Genomic DNA, 20,328 nt, shown 5'->3' on the forward strand with positions numbered 1-20,328 from the left:
TATGTTACAACCGACAGTCAGTCGGCCAGTCTGTCTTGGAATAAAGCACCCATCTGGGGCTTACGACCAGATTTTTATTAGTCAGTCGTTGCGGGTTTGTTGATGTGGGGCGCTTTCTATGATGAGAGGATGGGTCTGTTGTTTACAATTGCTGCTGGTACTTGCCAGTACCAACGTTTCAGGGGAACAGACCTCTTTCATCTCAGCTCTGAGGCTGTATGTTCCTCTGAAATGTTGGTACTCACCTAAGAGAATATAACATGTCATTAACTCAGAAGACTAAAATAAGAATCATCGCCACTGTGGATGGTTCAGATGATAGTTGTGAAAGGAACTGCCATTGAGAATGAAGTAAAACGTAAAGTAAAGCTATCCCTGTACCAGGCCGTGAAGGCCGATAGGGTTGTGAGATATTGAGGGTCCCACATTTTCTAGACAGTTGGCTCAAAGATGGCCGTAAGGTTCTCAGTCTTACGTGCCGGCTGCGCTTTACTCCTCAGGAAAATTATTTCATTAATTCCTGGTACTCATTTCTGTTAGAGGCTAGTAAACCCCAGGACCTAATGCGGCTGGAAGGATTAAGTCAACTAAAGAAAATCCGATGACCTCATCGGGACTTGAACCCCCGACCTTCCGGCTTGTAGTATAGCCCCTGAACCAACTACACTACCGCATGCCCCTACCATTGAGAATGAAACAAGTTGAAACTCTCCTTCCTCCATTGTTAGACACTGTTTTATACAGAAGGCATGAAGAATATTCTGATACACTTGTTATGGTACTCATAATGACACAGTAGCAACTGATGATGTTCATAACACACCCCTTGATGGTAATCTTTCACTCCAAACTGGGGTCATGTTCTGAAAACATTTTCAATGCAGCAGAATTTCCACTTACGAGTATAGCTTAAGACATAATTCTAATTGTCTGGTTTCCTGCAGAAACAACCCGCTGAACAATGTCACTGTGATCTTATTTAGGCTGATGCTCAATCAACTTCTTAGGGTGGTCTACAATCATCTTATGTGGAAAGCTCAAATTATGTGAATGCTATAATTTTATTCTCATTTATATGTTACTGCAGATTCATGAATGTGTTATTCATTTCAGTGCACATGTTTATTACTTTACATTAGTCTTACTTTTGAGTACACAATAGCGCAGTTGGTTGAAGCACTATGCTACAAGCCAGAATGTCGCTGGATCGATTCCTGATGAGGTCATTGAATTTTTTTAATTTATCTAATCCTTCCAGCTGCAATATGGCCCTGATGTCGACTCAGTCTCTAACAGAAATGAGTAACAGGAATCTTCCTGGTGGGTAAAAGGTGGCCAGTGTGTAAGGCTGACAACCTTACAGCCATCTGTGAGCCAATTGTCTAGAAGATGTGGGATACTTGACCTCTCACACCCCTGTGAGCCTTCACAGCCTGTTACTGGGCCAGCTTTACCTTTTTTACCTTAGTTTTCTGTGTGAAACACAAATATAGTAAAAAGAAATGCAAAATTCTGCTGAAAATTTGTTTCTTGAATGTATACACGTGGAGATATCACTGTACTTAATCAAACAGTAGCATTGAATGTGGGAGTTCTGCATTAAAAGAAGTCATTCTAACTCTGTGCAATCACATGCAGCCACCAACATGAATTTCCAAGTATGAAATACCGACAGGTTTAATAGAATGCACAGACAAACTATTCATGCAAATGTATACACATACAGAATATCTCTGTGTAAAAATGAATACCTAGAAGTGATCTTGAATCTCTTTTAAATGCATGTAAGAATATATCAGTAACAAAATAATACATGACATTTGCCATCTTCTGGGATATAGCTCCATGTAGTCCATACGTGAGCCGACATTTTGAAGGAACGCATGATCTCCATCTTCAGGGCCAAAAATCAGCAGAGCAAGAAGCCAGTGAGAGCAGGTGACCATGTCAGCTCATATTCGTACTACACGGTGCTATATCCCAGAAAATGGCAAATTTCATAACTACCACTGTAAGAACCTCAAATCCTACAAAATAATACATGATGGAAAAGCTTTGTTATTAGACACTGTCAAAAATCTGTGTCCCTAATTGACAACAATTTTGTCTTTTCAGTGACCCAGGACTGGACGCAAGGCCGGCCTCTGAAACCAGGACATATCCTAGGTATAAAATAAACCACCATCTCAGTTCTCCTACATATACATATACATGCAATGGTAGACGTATCCTATCCTTGCTGTATTTTTTTTCCTTGGCACTACAGCCCAGATGGGCCTAGGCCTACCTCCATGAACTTCTCCGTTCATTTCGGTTTTTCTAGATCTTACATATTCGGTAGGACTCCTTGGGCGGGTGATCAGCTCATCACAAGGCCTCTACCTGTACACAAACACAGAAAAACATCCATGCCCTGAGTGGGATTCTAACCCACGATCCCGGTTTCCAAGCAAGCGATGACAGTACATGCCTTAGACCGCTCAGCTACCGTGACTGACCATTCTTGTTGTATAGAGGTCCATAATCTATAATAAAAACAGCTCGTCAGCTCCTTTATTCATTATTTCAATTCTGAAATAATTATATATGCCTGGTTCATTTAACTCTATTTCTGCAATACTGAGTTAAGTCAAAGAAGAATCCATTACCATATAGTGTGACATGTGACTTTAGACCACATCTAGAAATAACAATCTCCTTTTAATGCATCACTGAGCTTCATTAAATAGGCTACGACAATGAATTTTTGTTGAGTTCTTCTCATTTTTACCCTAAAATTGAATAATTTTAGAAAAATAGTGGGAAAATAATATGCAGAAAAGAGTAAACAACAATTTAAATTGCTAACATTACATATATGCAATGATAGGATGATAAATAAATAATGAATTTGAGAAGATGTGAAAGGAAGCGATTTAATTTAAGGTGCTACACTAACATTTTCCTGGAGGGGCTGAAGAAAAAAAAAATGCACAGTAGTTGGTCTCTTGGCTGAGTCAGCTCTGAAAAAAACAAATTAACTGTTCATCTAATTATCATACTCAGATATACCTTTGTAATAACTCTTATTTTCCTTCAAAATGTTATCATGGGTGTGTCACTATACACAGGGTTTGGAGTCATAACTGGATTTACTGCACGCTTGTAAGTTGTATGTACAAATAGTCTCACTAATGTACACACACACTACAAATCACTAAAACTATAGCACATATAAAATCTTCTGTTTGTCCACTAGTCGTTGCCAGGTAGTGGCTTCTAAGGGACCATGCAAAAGACATCACCTGCAATGGCTCCTCCACTGTTGCGCATTCATTCATTGTTGTGGACAGGTGTTGCTGTTGCATAGTGATGGCTACATAAAAACACCACGTCCTCTTTTGTTGTGTGTTTTTCGTTGTCATGGACACATATTTATTGCTCCATTGCCTAGCAATGGCCACATCTATTCATTCCACTATTCCAGCTTTCAGCCATCATGTCATAATACATTTCAAAATCGTTCACTTCACATTTCCATAACTTTCTTAATTATTTCACTTTTTATTTCATTCTACAGATGAATACCTTTTGACATGTTCAGTTAGATCAGGTTGACACTTCTTCATAACAAATTAGCAAAAAACTCAGCACAAAAAGGATTAAAGAATCTGTATTAACTACATAGCTTATTTAGTGTCATATAAAATGAGGTGGATGGGGAAGGAAGCAATCATGACCTTCTTCAGGGTAATATCCTGGAAAACATATGTCAGCATTGCTTACATATGTATGTACTATGTGAATGATACATTACATTCTCCTGTGTTTAACCACAATAGCAAAATAAGAGACAAGGAGAAACTATGAAACTTCTTACTATGTAAATTCACCTCTTATTTGATTTCTTTAGATATGTAAACCAAAAAATATATCCCCTGATTACAATCCTTCTGGTAATTTTGCTCAAACAGATGATCCTTGCACCTTCATCATTCCACAATCATAAAGCAAAAATTGTTCCTACAGGGACCATGCTGTCAGAACACAACTTGGAGGACTATCGCAGCTCTGGGGACCATAAGCCACCATATTCATATGCTGCACTAATCTGTATGGCCATGGCAGCTAACAACAATAAGATGACATTGTCTGCCATCTACAAGTGGATCCGAGACAACTTCCTATATTACCGTAACGCAGATCCTAGCTGGCAGGTGAGAGAGAGAGAGAGTGAATTATAATAAATAGGTATTAAAAAGGATAAAGTGACCCATTAATGATAACTTCTATGATGAAAGGAAAGTTCATGTAACAAAATTATCATCACTTCATCATTTACAACCTAACACACATATCTAATGCTAACGATCCTTTAGAGCAGTGCTGTCCAACGTTCTTATGTACTCGGGCACAATTCACTGATGCCTATGGAGGTGCGGGTGCCACCACACACTACTACTACTACTACTACTACTACTACTACTACTACTACTACTACTACTACTACTAATAATAATAATAATAATACAATTTTTCTAAAATATTTAACAGTACTCAGACATTCAAAAATGTCTCTTGTTTTACAATTTGAATTAATATTAAAAATCGGCTCAAATATATGTGGTTACGGAGGGCACCAGAAAAATATACCACAGGCACCATGGTGTCCGCGGGCGCCGCGTTGGACAGGGCTGCTTTAGAGGTTTGGGATAATGTTTGATTTATATCAGTTTTAGGATTCTATGTTTAACCTAAGCTGCTGCAAAAAAAAAGTGAAGACAAAGAACTAGAATACAAAATGTCAATAAAGTTGAACCCAGTTATTTGATGAAAGGAGGACAGTCTGCTTGCATAAGTCAATATCTGTATCATATATATTCAGAAAATAGACAAGGTCTAACAGAATTGTTGATTAAATTATTTTGTGTGCCACAGAATTCAATACGACACAATTTGTCCCTGAACAAATGCTTTGTAAAAGTTCCACGCTCCAAAGATGAACCTGGAAAAGGAGGTTTCTGGCAATTAGATATGGACCGGCTGGAAGAGGGACAGCGTAGCAAGAGACGAGGCATCACACGTGTCACGTCCCGTCGATGTCGGAATCACTGTTCAATCAAACGAGTACAGAATACCTCAAGTACACCATCCACCACACACGAACCAGTTACCAGCACAGCTCCAGTTATCCATCAAGCATCACCTGAGCCACCATCCATTGTTATTGAAGATGAAGAGTTTGCAACATTGTTACGTGACTACGAGGGATGGGATGAAAGGCAAATGGAATGTTTGAACGTGTATCTAGACTTGCTATAGTGAACTGAGACTGACTGCCAGTACTGCTACCTGCTTGTGGTTTGGGCCTCAGCAACTGCCTACAACTTATATCAGAAGCTACCACTAGGCTGGAATTAGGGCTTTTTGTCCAACATCCCCATGAACTATGCATTTTCATGGAATCCCAATATTTGGTATCAAAGCTATTGAGGAGGAAGGCAACAGTCACATCACAAAAGAAATTACTTACTAAATAGACAACATGATTTTAATGCTGCATAACAAAAATCATCTGATCGTAAAAATACAGAAGTAAATTATATTATTTGTCAATTTTCAATTCATAAGGAACCCCGAAAAAGGTTTCACCAATATCCCAAATGCAAACACATACAATTTTCTTATAATTAAAATAACAATTTGCGGAAGTATATCAAACTGCAATTGTGTTGTAGAGATATAAAAAAAAAGTCTAATATTGAACAAAAGTAGGAATTCAAAGTGAGAGCTTCACAGTTACAAATAACCTATGCATTTATGGTGACTACAATCCAAGAAAGCAATCAACAAGTTATTTTAAAAACCCTCCATAATTGGTTAGTATCACAGACAGAAAGTATTACCAAAACTTACATTCTGTTTCTGTGTGTGTAAGGAACTGAAAACGATAACAAATGATGAGATTTATACCTGTAACATACCCTTTTGTACACATAGCAATTATGAATGCAAACAAAAAGGCAGTATAGGCTGAAGAGTATTATCTTCTGTGATATGGCACTATGCAGTCCAACAGTTCACTTACATTTTGGAGTAATGTAGTGCCTCCATCTTCAGGATTGAAGATATGCTAAGCAAGGAATGAACACGAAGCAAGCTGCAGCTGGTTCCTTACTTGTTACTTGCATAGCACATCTTCAGCCATGATGATGGAGACAGTACTTTGCTCCAAAATGTTGATGAACTACCAGGCTACACAGCATCACATTCTAGAAGGTAGTATTGTTCTTGGTCACTACTGAGAGAACCTCTGATCCAATGCAACATACAATATTAGTTTGAAACTTTAGGTATCAAAATTCTTTTTACTTTTTGTTACTGTTCCTGTACACACATAAAGTAACTTTCATCTCCCCATGTTTGAAGCCTATGAGAACATCTGTGGAGACACACTTACAAGTAGCAGGAGCTAATATATCTTATACACTGGTTGATCCATTTGAAGTACCTCGGTGCCATTTATATCACATAACTATGCCTGGATCTGAAGGCACTGGAAATGAACAAAATGAAGATGTTAACATACAAAATAACTAGTTTTTAGGTACATTTCATAACTAAGAAGGTTTCTTATGTGCAGAAAAGGGAGCAGCAGAATACATATCTCTACACAAATTGAAGTTCAACTTGTGTACATTCATTTTGTGTTTACATTAACACTAAGAAAGAAATAGCATATGTGAAAGAAGCATTGTTTTTTAATATACTACTCAATGCATTTTCAATGAGAAGAGGCCATATACCAGACTGTCACATCCATAATTGTGCAAACTAAGAAACAAAAGCAATCAAACTTTAAATGTATATTACTATTATTGTTACTGTTGCACGCAAGTTTTGTTTACATATTATTTTTTGAGTCATATATTGTTTATAAGATTTGAGATATAAAATATCAAAAGCATATTTAGAAAAGAAAAATGTAACATCAGACTATTATTTTGTAAGTGCACATCTTGTGTATAACTAAACAAAAAACTGAAAGCACTAGATTGATTTAATCCTTAAGAGCATAACTGGATATTCTGACAACCGATCTAACACCTCAGACAACAAGTGAGCTATGAATGATGATACCATTTCCACCCCTACATTTAAATGTATGTCTCCTCCCTCTGCTAAAACACCCATCACTCTCTCTCTTCGACTGGCTGCCACTTTTCAGTTATGCTTTTGTTGAAATTAATGTGACTCAATTACAGATACTAAAGATGGGGTATTAACATGAAAACAAATTTATTCAGTGAGGAAAGGAATGCTATTCTTAAAATGAAATTTTTTTGATGATAAGAAAACAAAGAGGCAGGCATAGTACAACCATCACACATATCATAACAAAACTGTCATTCCCTTACTCACAAAGGCTGGAGAAGCGATTTTTAAGCTATGAAAATAAATGCATTGCTTTGAAGAATTCTGAAGGTTTTAGATCCATTGGTCATACAGTGCACAGTTACATTTCTACTAGTTTATATTTTATTTGACAATGTGATCAGTAATCTAGAGTGTATGGTTTCATATACTGGATGGTGAGTAATGAACCAGAAAGGATGTGAAACGAAGTGGTCATGGCCTTATTTATGGTACTATCCCAGAATTTACATGGAGGAACTAAGGAAAATCACAAAAAAATCTTAGCCAGGATAGTTGATGTCCCAGTTGAGATTTAAACCTCACACTTCTCAAACACAAATGAGAAGCATTACCACTCAAGTTAACTTGTTTGGTCACTGCTACTAGTGTTCTAATAGATTCCACTACACTAAACTCTGTACATCAGTACGGAAGAGATGAACGGTTATTTTTGATTGAAGACAGAATTATGTAGCAATGGGGCACTGACAGCTGTTGCATACAGTATAAATTATAAGTACAGTTTAACCCCATACCACTTCCATATTTACCTGTGGCATATATTCCACTTCTTTTCTAGGGAATCATTAATTTTCAGCACTCTGCCTAAACTTAACATAAAGCTTCTATATGATAATCATTTTTATGGGGCAGCTGGGGAGAACCAAAGCACAAGTATTGGATTATGTACTGTTTGTTGACTTCCATGCTACGCATCAGTAGATACGTGGGGCTGCGGCAATATGATATGTATATTATTAATAGGTAAAATATAATGACAAGGCAATCCGTCCATTTTTGTCTCAGCTGCACAAGGCTTCATTTTTAAAACACAAAAACCAGGAGTTCTGCACATTGATATTTGGAGCACAGTGAAAGTTGAAACTGATCTAACAAATGCTTGTAATGAACTTCAAACATTTTTCAGTCAGTACTCAAAACACAACAAAATTTTAATTCCTGAAATATATCAGTCATAAAATTCACTTATGTAACTAATTTTCAGCAATAAAGTTGGATAATGTCTAACTTATGAGAAGTGACAGTAGATGTTGTTTAAAGTGTAATGTTATCTGATGAAAGAAAATGTTACACCAAGTTGCGAGATTCCGGTTCTCACGGCGAGGACTATGGAAATTACTATCTTCTCGGATGTTATGCCATGTAGTCTCACAGAACTTTACCAACATTTTGGAGGTACCTATTGCTTCCATCTTCAGGTTTTAAGCGGTAAGCCAAGCAAGCAAATAGGAAAGCAGGAGTACCTGCTGCTTCTTTGGTCAGTTTCCTCTTCAATCCTGAAGATGAAGTGACAGTAAACTCCTACCAGACTTGTCATAACATCACACAAGATAGTAATCTGCAGATGAAGTTCATTACAGCAACTGACATGTGTGACTTTCATGCTTTTACACAGTGTTTGGAAGAGTTTCGTGTTATGATGTCTCACATTGTTGATGGAGTGTGGTGCACAAATATAAGTCTAAGGCATTTCTGTGATTACAGTATCATATTTTGAAGTTCATTTGTTTCATGTTCTTTACTTAAATTGCAAGTCTGGAAGTAAACCAAACTTACAAACACTTCTTATGCAACAATTAAGAAATTATATTATAAGCTTGTGAATTTACTTAATAATATTTGTTTATTCCTGTCATTAATTAGAAATGGTATGGAGGATCCAATACTTTTCACAGATGCAAATAACCCTTTCACTGCTGATTTAAAAACAAATTTTCTATCTATACAAAATTAACTCAGAACACACACACATTCTGTGAATGACCTAGATATATATTTTTGGATAATGGAAACTATATGTCAACAACGGTGAAAGGATTAAAATGGCCACAAGGAGAAAGTTTCCCTGGATACATTAAGCCAACAGAGATTAGATGTATCTCAGCAGATCCTATCCAGGTTCATATATGGTATTTGTATAAGAAGGCAAAAACTCACGATGAATGTTGTGATTATACAGTACTATACTCGTATATCTCTGGACACTTTGTCCTCTTGCCAAGTCTGTGATTATCAGCATTGTATTGGTACTGACACAGAGAAGGTAATATATCTCATACATTATGAAAGTTCTTTTGGTCATATATATGTGCCAGACATAAGATGATGTTGAAGGAAAGACCCATAATATATATTTGACTTCTGCCTAAAAGCATAAATGTAACCAACTGGCAGGAGACTTGGCCAAAAGAACAATTAACATTTTGAGGACAGAATTACATTTCACTGCTCTGAAGTATATCCAAGTCTTCTAAACTGTAAAAAATGTGTAGTTTAGAGAGAGTGCAATTATTCAGAGGATCATTTCACTATCTTCAGCATTAAAGAGCAAGCCAAGCAGGAAACCAGCAAAAAGAGATGATTTCTTCTTTTGCTTACTTTTGACCCTGAAGATGGTGGCGATATTTTCTGCTAAAACATCAGGCTCTCTCTGAGTTACATGGCATTACAACCCAGAAGACTATACTCTTCACAGTCACAGCTATAAGAACCTCAAATTCAACAGCAACACTAGTCTAAACTGCTTACTTGTTTACTGAGTGGACATTGCTGGATTTAAAACTGAGCTCATCCTCAAATAGGTTGGCAGTATTTGGAAAAAAATACATCTTGCACATAAACAATTGAATGTACTAAAATTTTAAAACCACAAAACATCCAAATGAAGAAGCATAATTCAGTATTTCTATTTACAGGTAACCAAACAACAATAATCTTCCCATGTAACTTAAGCTATTAAGCAAATCTAAATTTTATTAAATGATCTACTACAGTGAAAATTCTATTCTTCTGGGGAGCAATGGATGTGAACAGTAAATTGAGGAAAATCTTAAATGGACGAAATTTAACATTGAAACAATTGACTTGGGATCAGTATAACTGAATGTTAAATATGGGAGGATTTAGAGATGGGGAACATATAACATGGCAAGATCTACTGTGCTTCTTTTTATTTTTCTGATGACAGAACTTTTCTTCCAGCATCTTTTCACTTATTGAAGAGCAAAGTTGAATTTTCAAAAGATAATGTGCATAAAGACTTCTGTTCTGCATAATGATAGATTATAATTAATTGTACAATGGTTACTTTATGAGCTGGATCAAAATTTTTTGTCATCAGACTCATTACCTTTTATTTCTTCAGCACTGTTCAATATTTGTATTGCCTCACTATCATTAACAGTAAATCATATCAGGAAATTTCTTGCACTGAACACAATGGTCTACAGGTAATTCTCTACTCATATTCAGCAAGTGCTTGGTATGAATCTTGGCCATATTAATGGCTATCCTGAGGTTTTTATGGTTTTCCTCAGTCCTTCCACTCAAATACACGATATTAACTCATTTAGGCCACAACTGCTTCCTTCCAAATAATTTCAAATTCATTACTCATCCTGCCACTAACATAATACAGTCCTGACAAGTCTTTAAATAAATCCCCCTTCCCAAAAGACATTTTCACCTTTCCTCAAGTAAACGATGATTAACCTAGTGAAGACAGAAGTAAAAGTTCCAGATTAGCAGAAGTCCACTGTAGTAAATTATACACAAAAGAAACACTAACGGCAAGTTTTCAATACAGGTACTGAGGTTCTCATGGCAGCGATTGTCCTGGGTTGACATCATGTAGTCTTATAGGCAAATACCAACACTTCAGAGGAACATGCTGTTCATTCAACACCTCCCTTGCAACCTTCATATGAAAACCAACTGACTTCTCACCCTGAACACTTTGACACTGAAGACAGAAACAGGATCTTCCTCTGAGATGTTTGTATCTGTCTACAAGACTGAACGGTGTAACAGACCTAAAGGCAACAAACTTTTTAATGTCGAGCACTTTAAAAAATAATTTTTCAATAAGGAATTCATATTTAGCTGAAGTGAATGTGTAAATTTCAATGCAATTAACAGTATTAGAGACAGAAAGCATAGCAGGGAGAATTTTACTATTGTGCACTAACAAACCTGCTGATAAATATCGGTTTTAATGGTACAGAGCAATATAAAGTTTCTACTGTCAAGCAGTCAAATTCTGATGTCTGACAACCATATGTGGAAGCTGGAAAGAATCCAATAGGATGACTCAACTTTTCATGTTATCTCAAATATGCAACTGTGGGTTGGGATAGGATAGGCTGTGATGGTATATTTCATTAGTGATTGAATATTCAAATCTTCAGGAATAATGTTCTGAGTGAAGACAAAATGGAAGCTTGTAGTTCATCTACTTTCAAAATGTGGATGTCAACTTAATGCAATGCTATATGGCTTTTGTTAAATATAAAATGTGTTTAGAACACACATGGGGGGTCCCAGAAAATCAATCACAAAAATAAAAATAAAAGAATGTAATAGTGAAGTGTCTGGGATACCATGTATATAAATTTGTTGTATGGTATGGAAACAGACCAAGGTACCCTTTAACTCTAAAAACCACCAATCAGATACAAGCATAAAAGTCAGTTGGGTATAACTATAGTGATGAACTCTGAATCATATCAAAGTACAATTTATTTAGATATTTTGAAAAAATCAACATGAATCAACTATGTTTTGTACTCCTTTTCCTCTCATGTTACAAGTACTCTGGCCTTTCCATTTTTACAGGTATTTCTAAGACAGAGAATCTATTTTATTTGCATTTGGAGTCACATCATTCCAACAATTCAGACATTAAGAACCACGAACCACTAAGAAGTTCATAGATAAATTTTTACTTCTTGTTTACGAAGTTTTTCTCTTCTACGTAAATTAGGCAAAAACTAGTTATTTTCACAAACTGTGATTCTAGACACTTTAACAGTCAAAGAACTAACAGGATGAGTCAGCATCTGTCTCCCCCCCCCACTGACCTATATACATTCGGGAGGAACAAGATTTGACACAATTTACCAATACACCGGGCATTCTGAATATTTTGATAATTTTGCTCCAGTGCAAGTTTAAATCCTGAAAAGTTTTATTTATCTCTGCTTCAGAGCAAAAGTTGCAAAAATGTGGCATAATTTCTTCCAATACTGACTTGGACCAAAAATTTACACTCTTCATTAAATTACTTACTTTACAAGCACAGAGTTGATTATATTAAGTACTCATTAACATAAAAAACAATATTTTCAAGGGCTCAAAATGTTATACTCACATATGTTTCATATTTGTGATTGATGTTTTTTTTTTATTATTAGGCAGGGATTTATCTGTGATTTGTAATATAAGTAAGAGAACACATTAAGCTCTGAACTGAGCTCAGACATTACAATTTCGCTTAAGTTTATATATATGCATCCTTATTCTGTATGACAACGCAACTGTTGGCCCCCTGACAGTGCAAATCTGTACTTTCAGTTACCATATTTCAAGCTGTATTCTGAACAAAATGTTATAATGTTCAAGAATGCCACCAGTTACACTACCTCTAAGTGCAAAATTACTAACTTGTAATAATTGTACCAAACAGTACAGAATCATGCACATGGCGTTTCTGACTTATGTTTCAACTTACAATAAATTCACAACATTAATATACTGACACATTGGGCCACACCATAGCTCAAGAAGTTAGTTGCTGGCTTCCCACTGCGGCGGCTGAGGTTTGATCCCGGGGTCTGGTCAAGTGGGATTTGTGGTGGACAAAGTGGTGCCGGGGCAGGTTTTCTCTGAGCACTTCAGTTTCCCCTGCCAATCTTCATTCCATCAATTGCTCCACAATCATCCTCACTTATCATCTGGGGCTCGTACAATAGGCCAGAAGCGGCTGTAGTACAAGGTACTTAGTCCCACCTCACTAGCAATAATTCTGATACCTTGAAATCAACACCCAATATCATATGCCAGACACGTGATATTTAACATCTGATATTGTTTCAACCCTCCAAATCTACTTTCTTGTGTGCATTTCAGCCAGTATTCAGTTGTCTGACATGACTCCTCAGTTACCACCATCTTGAGTGCCTGAAATGTGTTTACCAATATTATCTGGACCTTACTGTGTTCTTTTTCGGGGTACATGGTAGTGTAGTTGGTTGAGGCACTATGCTACAAGCTGGAAGGTCATGGGTTCGAGTCCCAATGAGGTGGATTTTTTTGAATTTACCAAATCCTTCCACTGGTACTATGGCCCTGCAGTCAACTCAGCCTCTAATGGAAATAAGTATCAGGAATCTTCCTGGGGAATAAAGGGCAGCTAGTGTGTAAGGCTGACAACCTTACCGCCATCTGTGAGCCGATTATCTAGAGAAAATGCGGGAGCCTTGATGTCTCACAACCCTATGGGCCTTCACGGCCTGTTACAGGGATAGCTTTACCTTACTGTTTCTTTTTACACACATACAATTGTATATAGGGATATGGAAGGAAACAGTAACATACAAGGATAAAAGTGATTGTGGTGCTATTGAAAAGTTCAAAAAGCATATGCTTGATGGTATGGTACTGGACAGTACCTAAATTTCTGACATGTAAGTCTATCAGATACTGATACTGTGCATATGATACTTCAACTTACATTGCGAGTTTCAAGAATGCATCAGGGTCAGAAGTCAGGAGCAGCCTATATTTTTCCACTCAGTTTATTACTTGGGACTACAAAACAACTTTGACAAATTGCACATTGCTTCACAGTGACTGGTATATGGTATACAGAACTTAATTTCCTTGGATAGCCACATCTTGGATGCCCTGTTGTCTTAATTTCTCTTATTACATTATACTTTGCATATTGACAATGCAATGGGAGGGATTAATTTTTATCAGTCCTTTTTGACCTACCAGTTTGAATAATATATCTAGCAACAACATTTTTAGAACTGTATATACACAACAGAAATTATGTTAAACTACTTAACAGGTCTCATATAACAGTAACATATTCATAATCCTGAATTAAACTTTCCATTTGATCAGGCTCAAAATAAAAAATTTGCTTTTCCAAAATCTGAAAGGATTATTTTACATTGCAGTATGCACTTTGTTATTTTAAAATTTAAAAACAAAATTCACTACTTCATACATGTATTCAAATCCCAATCATTTATTGCTATTTTTGGAGTATGAAATTGTGGAAGGAAAACAGTATCTTATTCAGCCCAATGAATGGTCAGCTTGATGCTCTGGAGGAAAAGCTGCCTGCATCAAATGGACAGAATGTTGGACTGATACCATTGAACCCACTGAGTTGTACTAGACCTGGTGATAAAGAGAAATGTTCCTATGTTCTTGTCAAAAATCAAAACGATGCCAGTACACCTCAGGTTCCCCACCTTCCTATATGAGTACAACCATAATACAAAAATCTGCTACACATCAATGCAGATCACAAGAGAATACATTTAACTTCATAAATTTTTGTAATATGCAACACATAAAAAAATATGTAACAATATACAAGCTGATAATGGTTGCACTGTTCTGTGTCTTTGCCTATACAGTATAATTAGACCCTTGTACTGGCTTAAGAACAAATATGGTAACTCAAAGATGTTCAAAACTTTTCACAGTATGGAGTATTTAGGTATTGGTTGTGAATGACATACAGGAATGCACTGAACTGTACTCTATAATTTTTGGTTGTGACTTCATCTGCAGGCAATGTTTAAATTTATCATAAAACAAAAAATAGAAATGCAAGAACAAAGTGTATTAATCATATAATAACTGTATTTTCACATTAGCAATATTGAAAATAGCATGCACCAGTATTTTCTAACAGTATTTTTATTAGTATTACTAGCAGCTCAAATTGTTTAGCATTAGGGATGGGCACAGGCACTCAAACATTGCTATGTTAGGAAAGGGAGGTGCAGCCTGAGATGGAATGTTTAAGATTACTGACATAAAAATGAGAAATTTGAAACGAAATATACAAGAAAACCATTCTTTGAATGAAATTTTATAAAATAAGGACTCACTGGTTTGAAAAGACCCAAGAAAAGTGGATGCAGCTATTATAGTCATAAAGAACATTATTACATTCATTAAAATATGTAGATCTTTTATAGTAAAATTCATCATGAAAAACCCATGACATGCAAAAGATCTGTTCATAATTTATATACATACATAATAATGTGCATTAGTTCTTTATCAGGAATTTACCTAGCTAGGATTAGCAATCTCTTTGCACTCAACTGAGACACACTATCCATGTACGTATATTACAGGTTTTTAACAAAGTTCTTAAACAATGAATTTATACAATCTACCTTCATGTGACTCATATGGTTCAGTTAACTATGCCAATTAAAGCTGACTGATATGAGATACAACACTGTTTTGAGCATATGTTTCTTGTTTCTTAAACACAAAGGAAAAACTGTCAATTAAGCACAACATGAAGGTGTATTACAGAGTGTAGGTATAGCTAAAAACAATAAAAGTGAGTGGTCAGCTTCATGATCCAGCCCCTTTTCCCCTGGGGAGAGGGCCCACAGTACCTATTAAATAAAAGGCTAGGTGGGTCCCACAGCTGATCCAGATGCAGTGCAGATGCTTGTGCCTGCAATCAAATCACAGCCATCCAGCCCATAACCTAGCTCTATACTGAGTTATTCTGAATTCTTCTTTCATTAAATGAAACTATGCTAATCCTAAAAGTAATACAGCACTGATTAAGAAATGGCATGACTAAGAACAGTGAGATGGGCAGCTCTGGTAGCCTCTCATAACGTGTTCTATCTGCATTATCCTGGAGGGCTAAGAAAGTCCTAAACAAGTCAGTTAGGACAGCTGGTCTCTTAGCTGAGTGCTTAGTTTCTGCATATATAGACAAGCGCTAATCACAAAATTGTGACTTTTGTTATAGTGTAACTAGATTTATAACACTGTATTATGTGCCTTGATGAAGTATGAACCATGACAAACTTACATAATATTTTCTTCGTCCAGTCCAACTGAACTGTTCTCCAGTGGCAATGGTCACTACCTACATTCACAAAAAACCCCAGTTTGAATCAAGCATTCACTTACATCAGGTACTGCTCAGATATCTGAAAAATTATATGTACAGCTCCATCTTTGAATATCTAAGAGATATTTACATCTTCTTATCCCCACCCTATTTAATATATGTCATGATATAAGAAATCTGCCTCGATTTGTGAATTGGACAATTTAATTTATGCATTTCATCTCTAAGTATTTTACATGAGGATGAAGACAATGCTGTTATGTATATTTATCTTGTATAACAACATAAGCTAAGGGTCTCAATTTTTTACATATTCAATATGGCTGCATCTCCCTTCACAGGAACATGCAATATTGAAAGAATCCGTCCATACAGTGTCTTTCTGGAGAGGGGTATTGCATAAACTTTTACCAAAGTGGGAACAGAAGGAAAACTAATGACATACATTTTAATTAATATCTTCTGAATGAAAGAGAATTGTTCTAGTATTTTCCTTAATGATCAAACTCAGTTTCTGGCAATGTATTTTGAAGCCTGGATCTGATTTATCCCACATATTAGGTTAGAGAAATTTGTGAACTATTAAAAAAACATTGTTTCAAATGTGCTGTAGCCCATCTTGTAATCAGAGGATGTAAGATAAATCCTTTGTCTTCTAGTGTGTGTGTGTGTGATATCACTTTGCACCCAAGGAGGAAACAGATTGATGAAGAGTTAGCAGGAAACTTAAAATGATGACAAGTGAAATAACCTTAAAATTGTTTTACCTCTTAAACTTGTATAAATCAACTCAGCATATCAAGTTTATGTTGAATGATGCCCATACAGACACATGTATTTAATAGACCAAAAAAATCTTGAGTCATTTCTAAACATGTTTAACTTTCAGAGGATGACAGAAATGAGGATTAAGATAAATTTCTAATGCAGTAATGAGGTCATGTTAGTGTACAGGCAAATCTGATGTTATTCACAATTTCTCTTGGCCAGAGTCCTGCTGCCAATATTTCTTGAATACAAGATAAGCTACATAACACAAAACTACTGGAATGCAAGGAAATCATGAAAGATAAGTTAAATAGTCATGACTGAGTCAAAGATATCAGCCTGACATTTGCCTGGACAGAATGAGAGACAAAATGAAAAAGTACAAATTGTCATATATAGTTTAATAGACCAATGCAATCTCAAAAATATGTAAAGAACATAATTTTACACTACACTGATCACCACACAATGTTCAGAGCATACTAAGCATGTTTATTTTTAATAATATGTGTCTGCATATATTGTTCATTCTCATAAGAGAGTTTCTTACTAACTTTCATTCTCTGTTGATTCCAGCACATTGAGAATGACGTGTGGGTGTGCTGGCACAAGCTCACTAATATTTCTTCCGTCCATTTTAACAAACAACTATAGTATTAGTTATGAGTTTTAATGTTAGTAGAAAACTGAAAATCTGTTCTTTAAAGCAGGTAATCAAGTTTAAATATCCTTATATAGTAATTATAAGAAATCCTGTCAGACCAATGAAATACATAGCTTCAGGCAGGACTGAGTAATATGGTTCACTGTTTTTCTAAACAACTTATGAAATATTTGGTATGTGAGAACTATTACAGCAATGTAATTATGTTGCAATGCTAGACTTCGAAGACTCTGTTGTCACTAAGAATACATTGTTAGTAGCCATTCAGTTACAGGAGCTAAGACTTTAAGATGGAGAACAAAATACATATCAGCGAAGAAGTCAGCTGGAAAAACTTTTATAGCTACAAACAAATTGCAAAAATTCTTGTCTGATGCTAATTATACTTAATTGACCCAAAAGTCAGCAATGGGGTGTGCAGAACTGGAATGCCACTCTGGTACCTCTTAAAATCCACAGCTCTTAATTTTATTATGATTCATAGTTAAACCTTGGTACCAAGTATCAGCTGCCAAAAAAATATATTTCAGATATGATTTAGGGTGGGGGAAAAAAAAAGGCAACCATAACCTAAATTTTATCATTGAGATTCACAAACAAATTCTGCTATTTGAACATAAATGAGATTCATGAAGAAAGTTGTCTTCTGGGTTTAGGCACCGTGTATTCTTCGTTTCTTCATTGTCATCGCCGTGAAAACCTCAAAACTTACATAAATGAGATTCCTTTACCAAACCCATCTTTCCTAGCTATATTTGAATATTTTCCAACATTGTAGAGGAGCATTTGCATTTGAGCTTAGAAATTCCAATGACCAATGAAATTAGCTAACTGAACATTCATACTATGAAAATATTAGCCCTAAGTGCATGGCATTTCAGGTTTTCACCAAACATGACATGGTTAAAATTATGCCTCTTTGAAGAGCCAAGCAAGACATGTAATTTTTGCATACTGGTTTCTAGCAAACCCTGAGGCTATGTCATTTTATTATAAAACAAATTTAGTTAATCAATACAGGAATAAAAAATACAATTTAATTTTGTAAAAGGGGACAATGTTACCAGGTCAATATGTGGTCCCTCTTTTTATAATTGTGATGTGCAACAGGAAAATATCCTGCAATTTTACACTTCAACTTGGTTCTGTATAAACAAAAAAGAATCTGCACAGATTCTAAAGTTGTGATGATGTTTAATGTTTTGTATTTTTCATGTAATCACTAACAGAAAACACCACAAAACTTTTTTTTCGTGCGAGTCCTAAATTTGCACTGTTTATTGGGGAACCATGACTTAATCATGACCCAAGTGAACCAGATCTTAACAAAATGGTGTACTGAATTCTGGTAAAGAGAATTTCTATCTACTACAAAAAAAAAAAGGGTATCAGTATTTTCTAATTAATTCTTTGCTAAGAAGACAGTTCCTGAGTGTGGTTCATGAATCTGACTTTGTGAATTTTTTACTTTTGACGGTCAATGCAAACATATCACCTCTAAAGCTGAAAGAAAGCTATTAGAACAGCTGACTTCCCACGTTGTTATGCCAAACGGAGCGTACTGCATTGTATACATATGAAATTAAAATGGAATAGGATATGAGAGGAAGCCGTCCTAATTCTTGTTCAGTATGTTAGAAATTATTACACTACTTTTTCATGCATGTGAAAGTACACTATTATTTTTTAAACACTACAATCTCATATCACTATAAAAACAGTCTCAAAGTACAAATTGATTGGAAAATTATTTTATTAACCACTGTAGAACTACACTAAAATCATTCTTCCCCTTAACCCTTCAAACAACAGTTAATATTTTTGAAGATAAAAGATAGCCACATTTTAATTCTGTTTGTAAGCTCTTCAGACATGAGACAGACATGAAATGCAACAGCAATTATATTCAGTAAATGAAACATTCTAAAGCGCTATGTCTAAGACACGATAGATTTCCACGTAATTAGGAACTGCCTCTCAGTAATGAGACATATATGTTTTTGTGTGTGAAAAAAATGGATATAGTGATAACACATAAATACTGCTATTTATTTTCTGTGAAATGTCACTTGTTTTTATGAGTGCAATTTATCAACAGGTTATTGGAAAATGTCATTTATATTTGTCAAATGAAGCAGTAAGAACGTTTTTTCATATTCAATCAGTCTCAATTCTCACTGACACTTTCTGTCAAAACATTACACATTTCTATAGTGCAACTTATCAACAAGTGGCTGCTATCACTTTCATTCACAAAAATGAGTGTTGATTGTTATTTTTCAGAAAGTCAATCGTTATTCTTAAATATTCTCCATGCTAAAATAAATAAATTGCCTTATATCCGTCCATTAAAAACTCAGAAATCAACAGTGTACAAAATATAAAGATATGAGGCCTTGTAACACAAAAAACCTATGAACCAAACACGCAGAGAAAAAAAATATATGTAAGTTTTGAGGTTTTCACGGCGATGACTATGAAGAAAGTTGTCTTCTGGGTTTAGGCACCGTGTATTCTTCGTTTTGGCCGATGTTTCAGAGGAACGTCGGCCAAAACGAAGAATACACGG

At 35.6% G+C, this 20,328-nt stretch overlaps 2 protein-coding genes across 5 annotated transcripts in view; one reads left to right on the forward strand and one right to left on the reverse strand.

Moving 5' to 3' along the window:
* Nucleotides 1-5,927, forward strand: part of LOC111861788 (forkhead box protein J1-B) — a 25,538-nt gene extending 19,611 nt beyond the window's left edge. The window contains exons 3-5 of the mRNA XM_023846636.2: nt 2,116-2,166; nt 4,009-4,196; nt 4,918-5,927. Of these exons, the coding sequence (XP_023702404.1) occupies nt 2,116-2,166; nt 4,009-4,196; nt 4,918-5,301 (623 nt within the window). The 3' untranslated portion in view covers nt 5,302-5,927. The remainder of the gene's footprint in view (nt 1-2,115; nt 2,167-4,008; nt 4,197-4,917) is intronic.
* LOC111861789 (glucose dehydrogenase [FAD, quinone]) overlaps nt 5,513-20,328 on the reverse strand; it is a 20,590-nt gene continuing 5,774 nt past the window's right edge. For 2 of the 4 annotated variants that reach the window (XM_023846639.2, XM_023846637.2), the window contains exon 5: nt 5,513-6,535. The gene's annotated coding sequence lies outside the window, so the exon portion shown is untranslated. Of the gene's footprint in view, nt 6,536-13,676; nt 16,343-20,328 lie in introns of those variants that run through there. The other 2 variants (XR_002842320.2, XM_023846638.2) reach the window with 2 other exon arrangements.

Source organism: Cryptotermes secundus, unplaced genomic scaffold (genome assembly GCF_002891405.2).
Source record: "Cryptotermes secundus unplaced genomic scaffold, Csec_1.0 scaffold413, whole genome shotgun sequence".
NCBI classification, from domain to species: Eukaryota; Metazoa; Arthropoda; class Insecta; order Blattodea; family Kalotermitidae; genus Cryptotermes; species Cryptotermes secundus.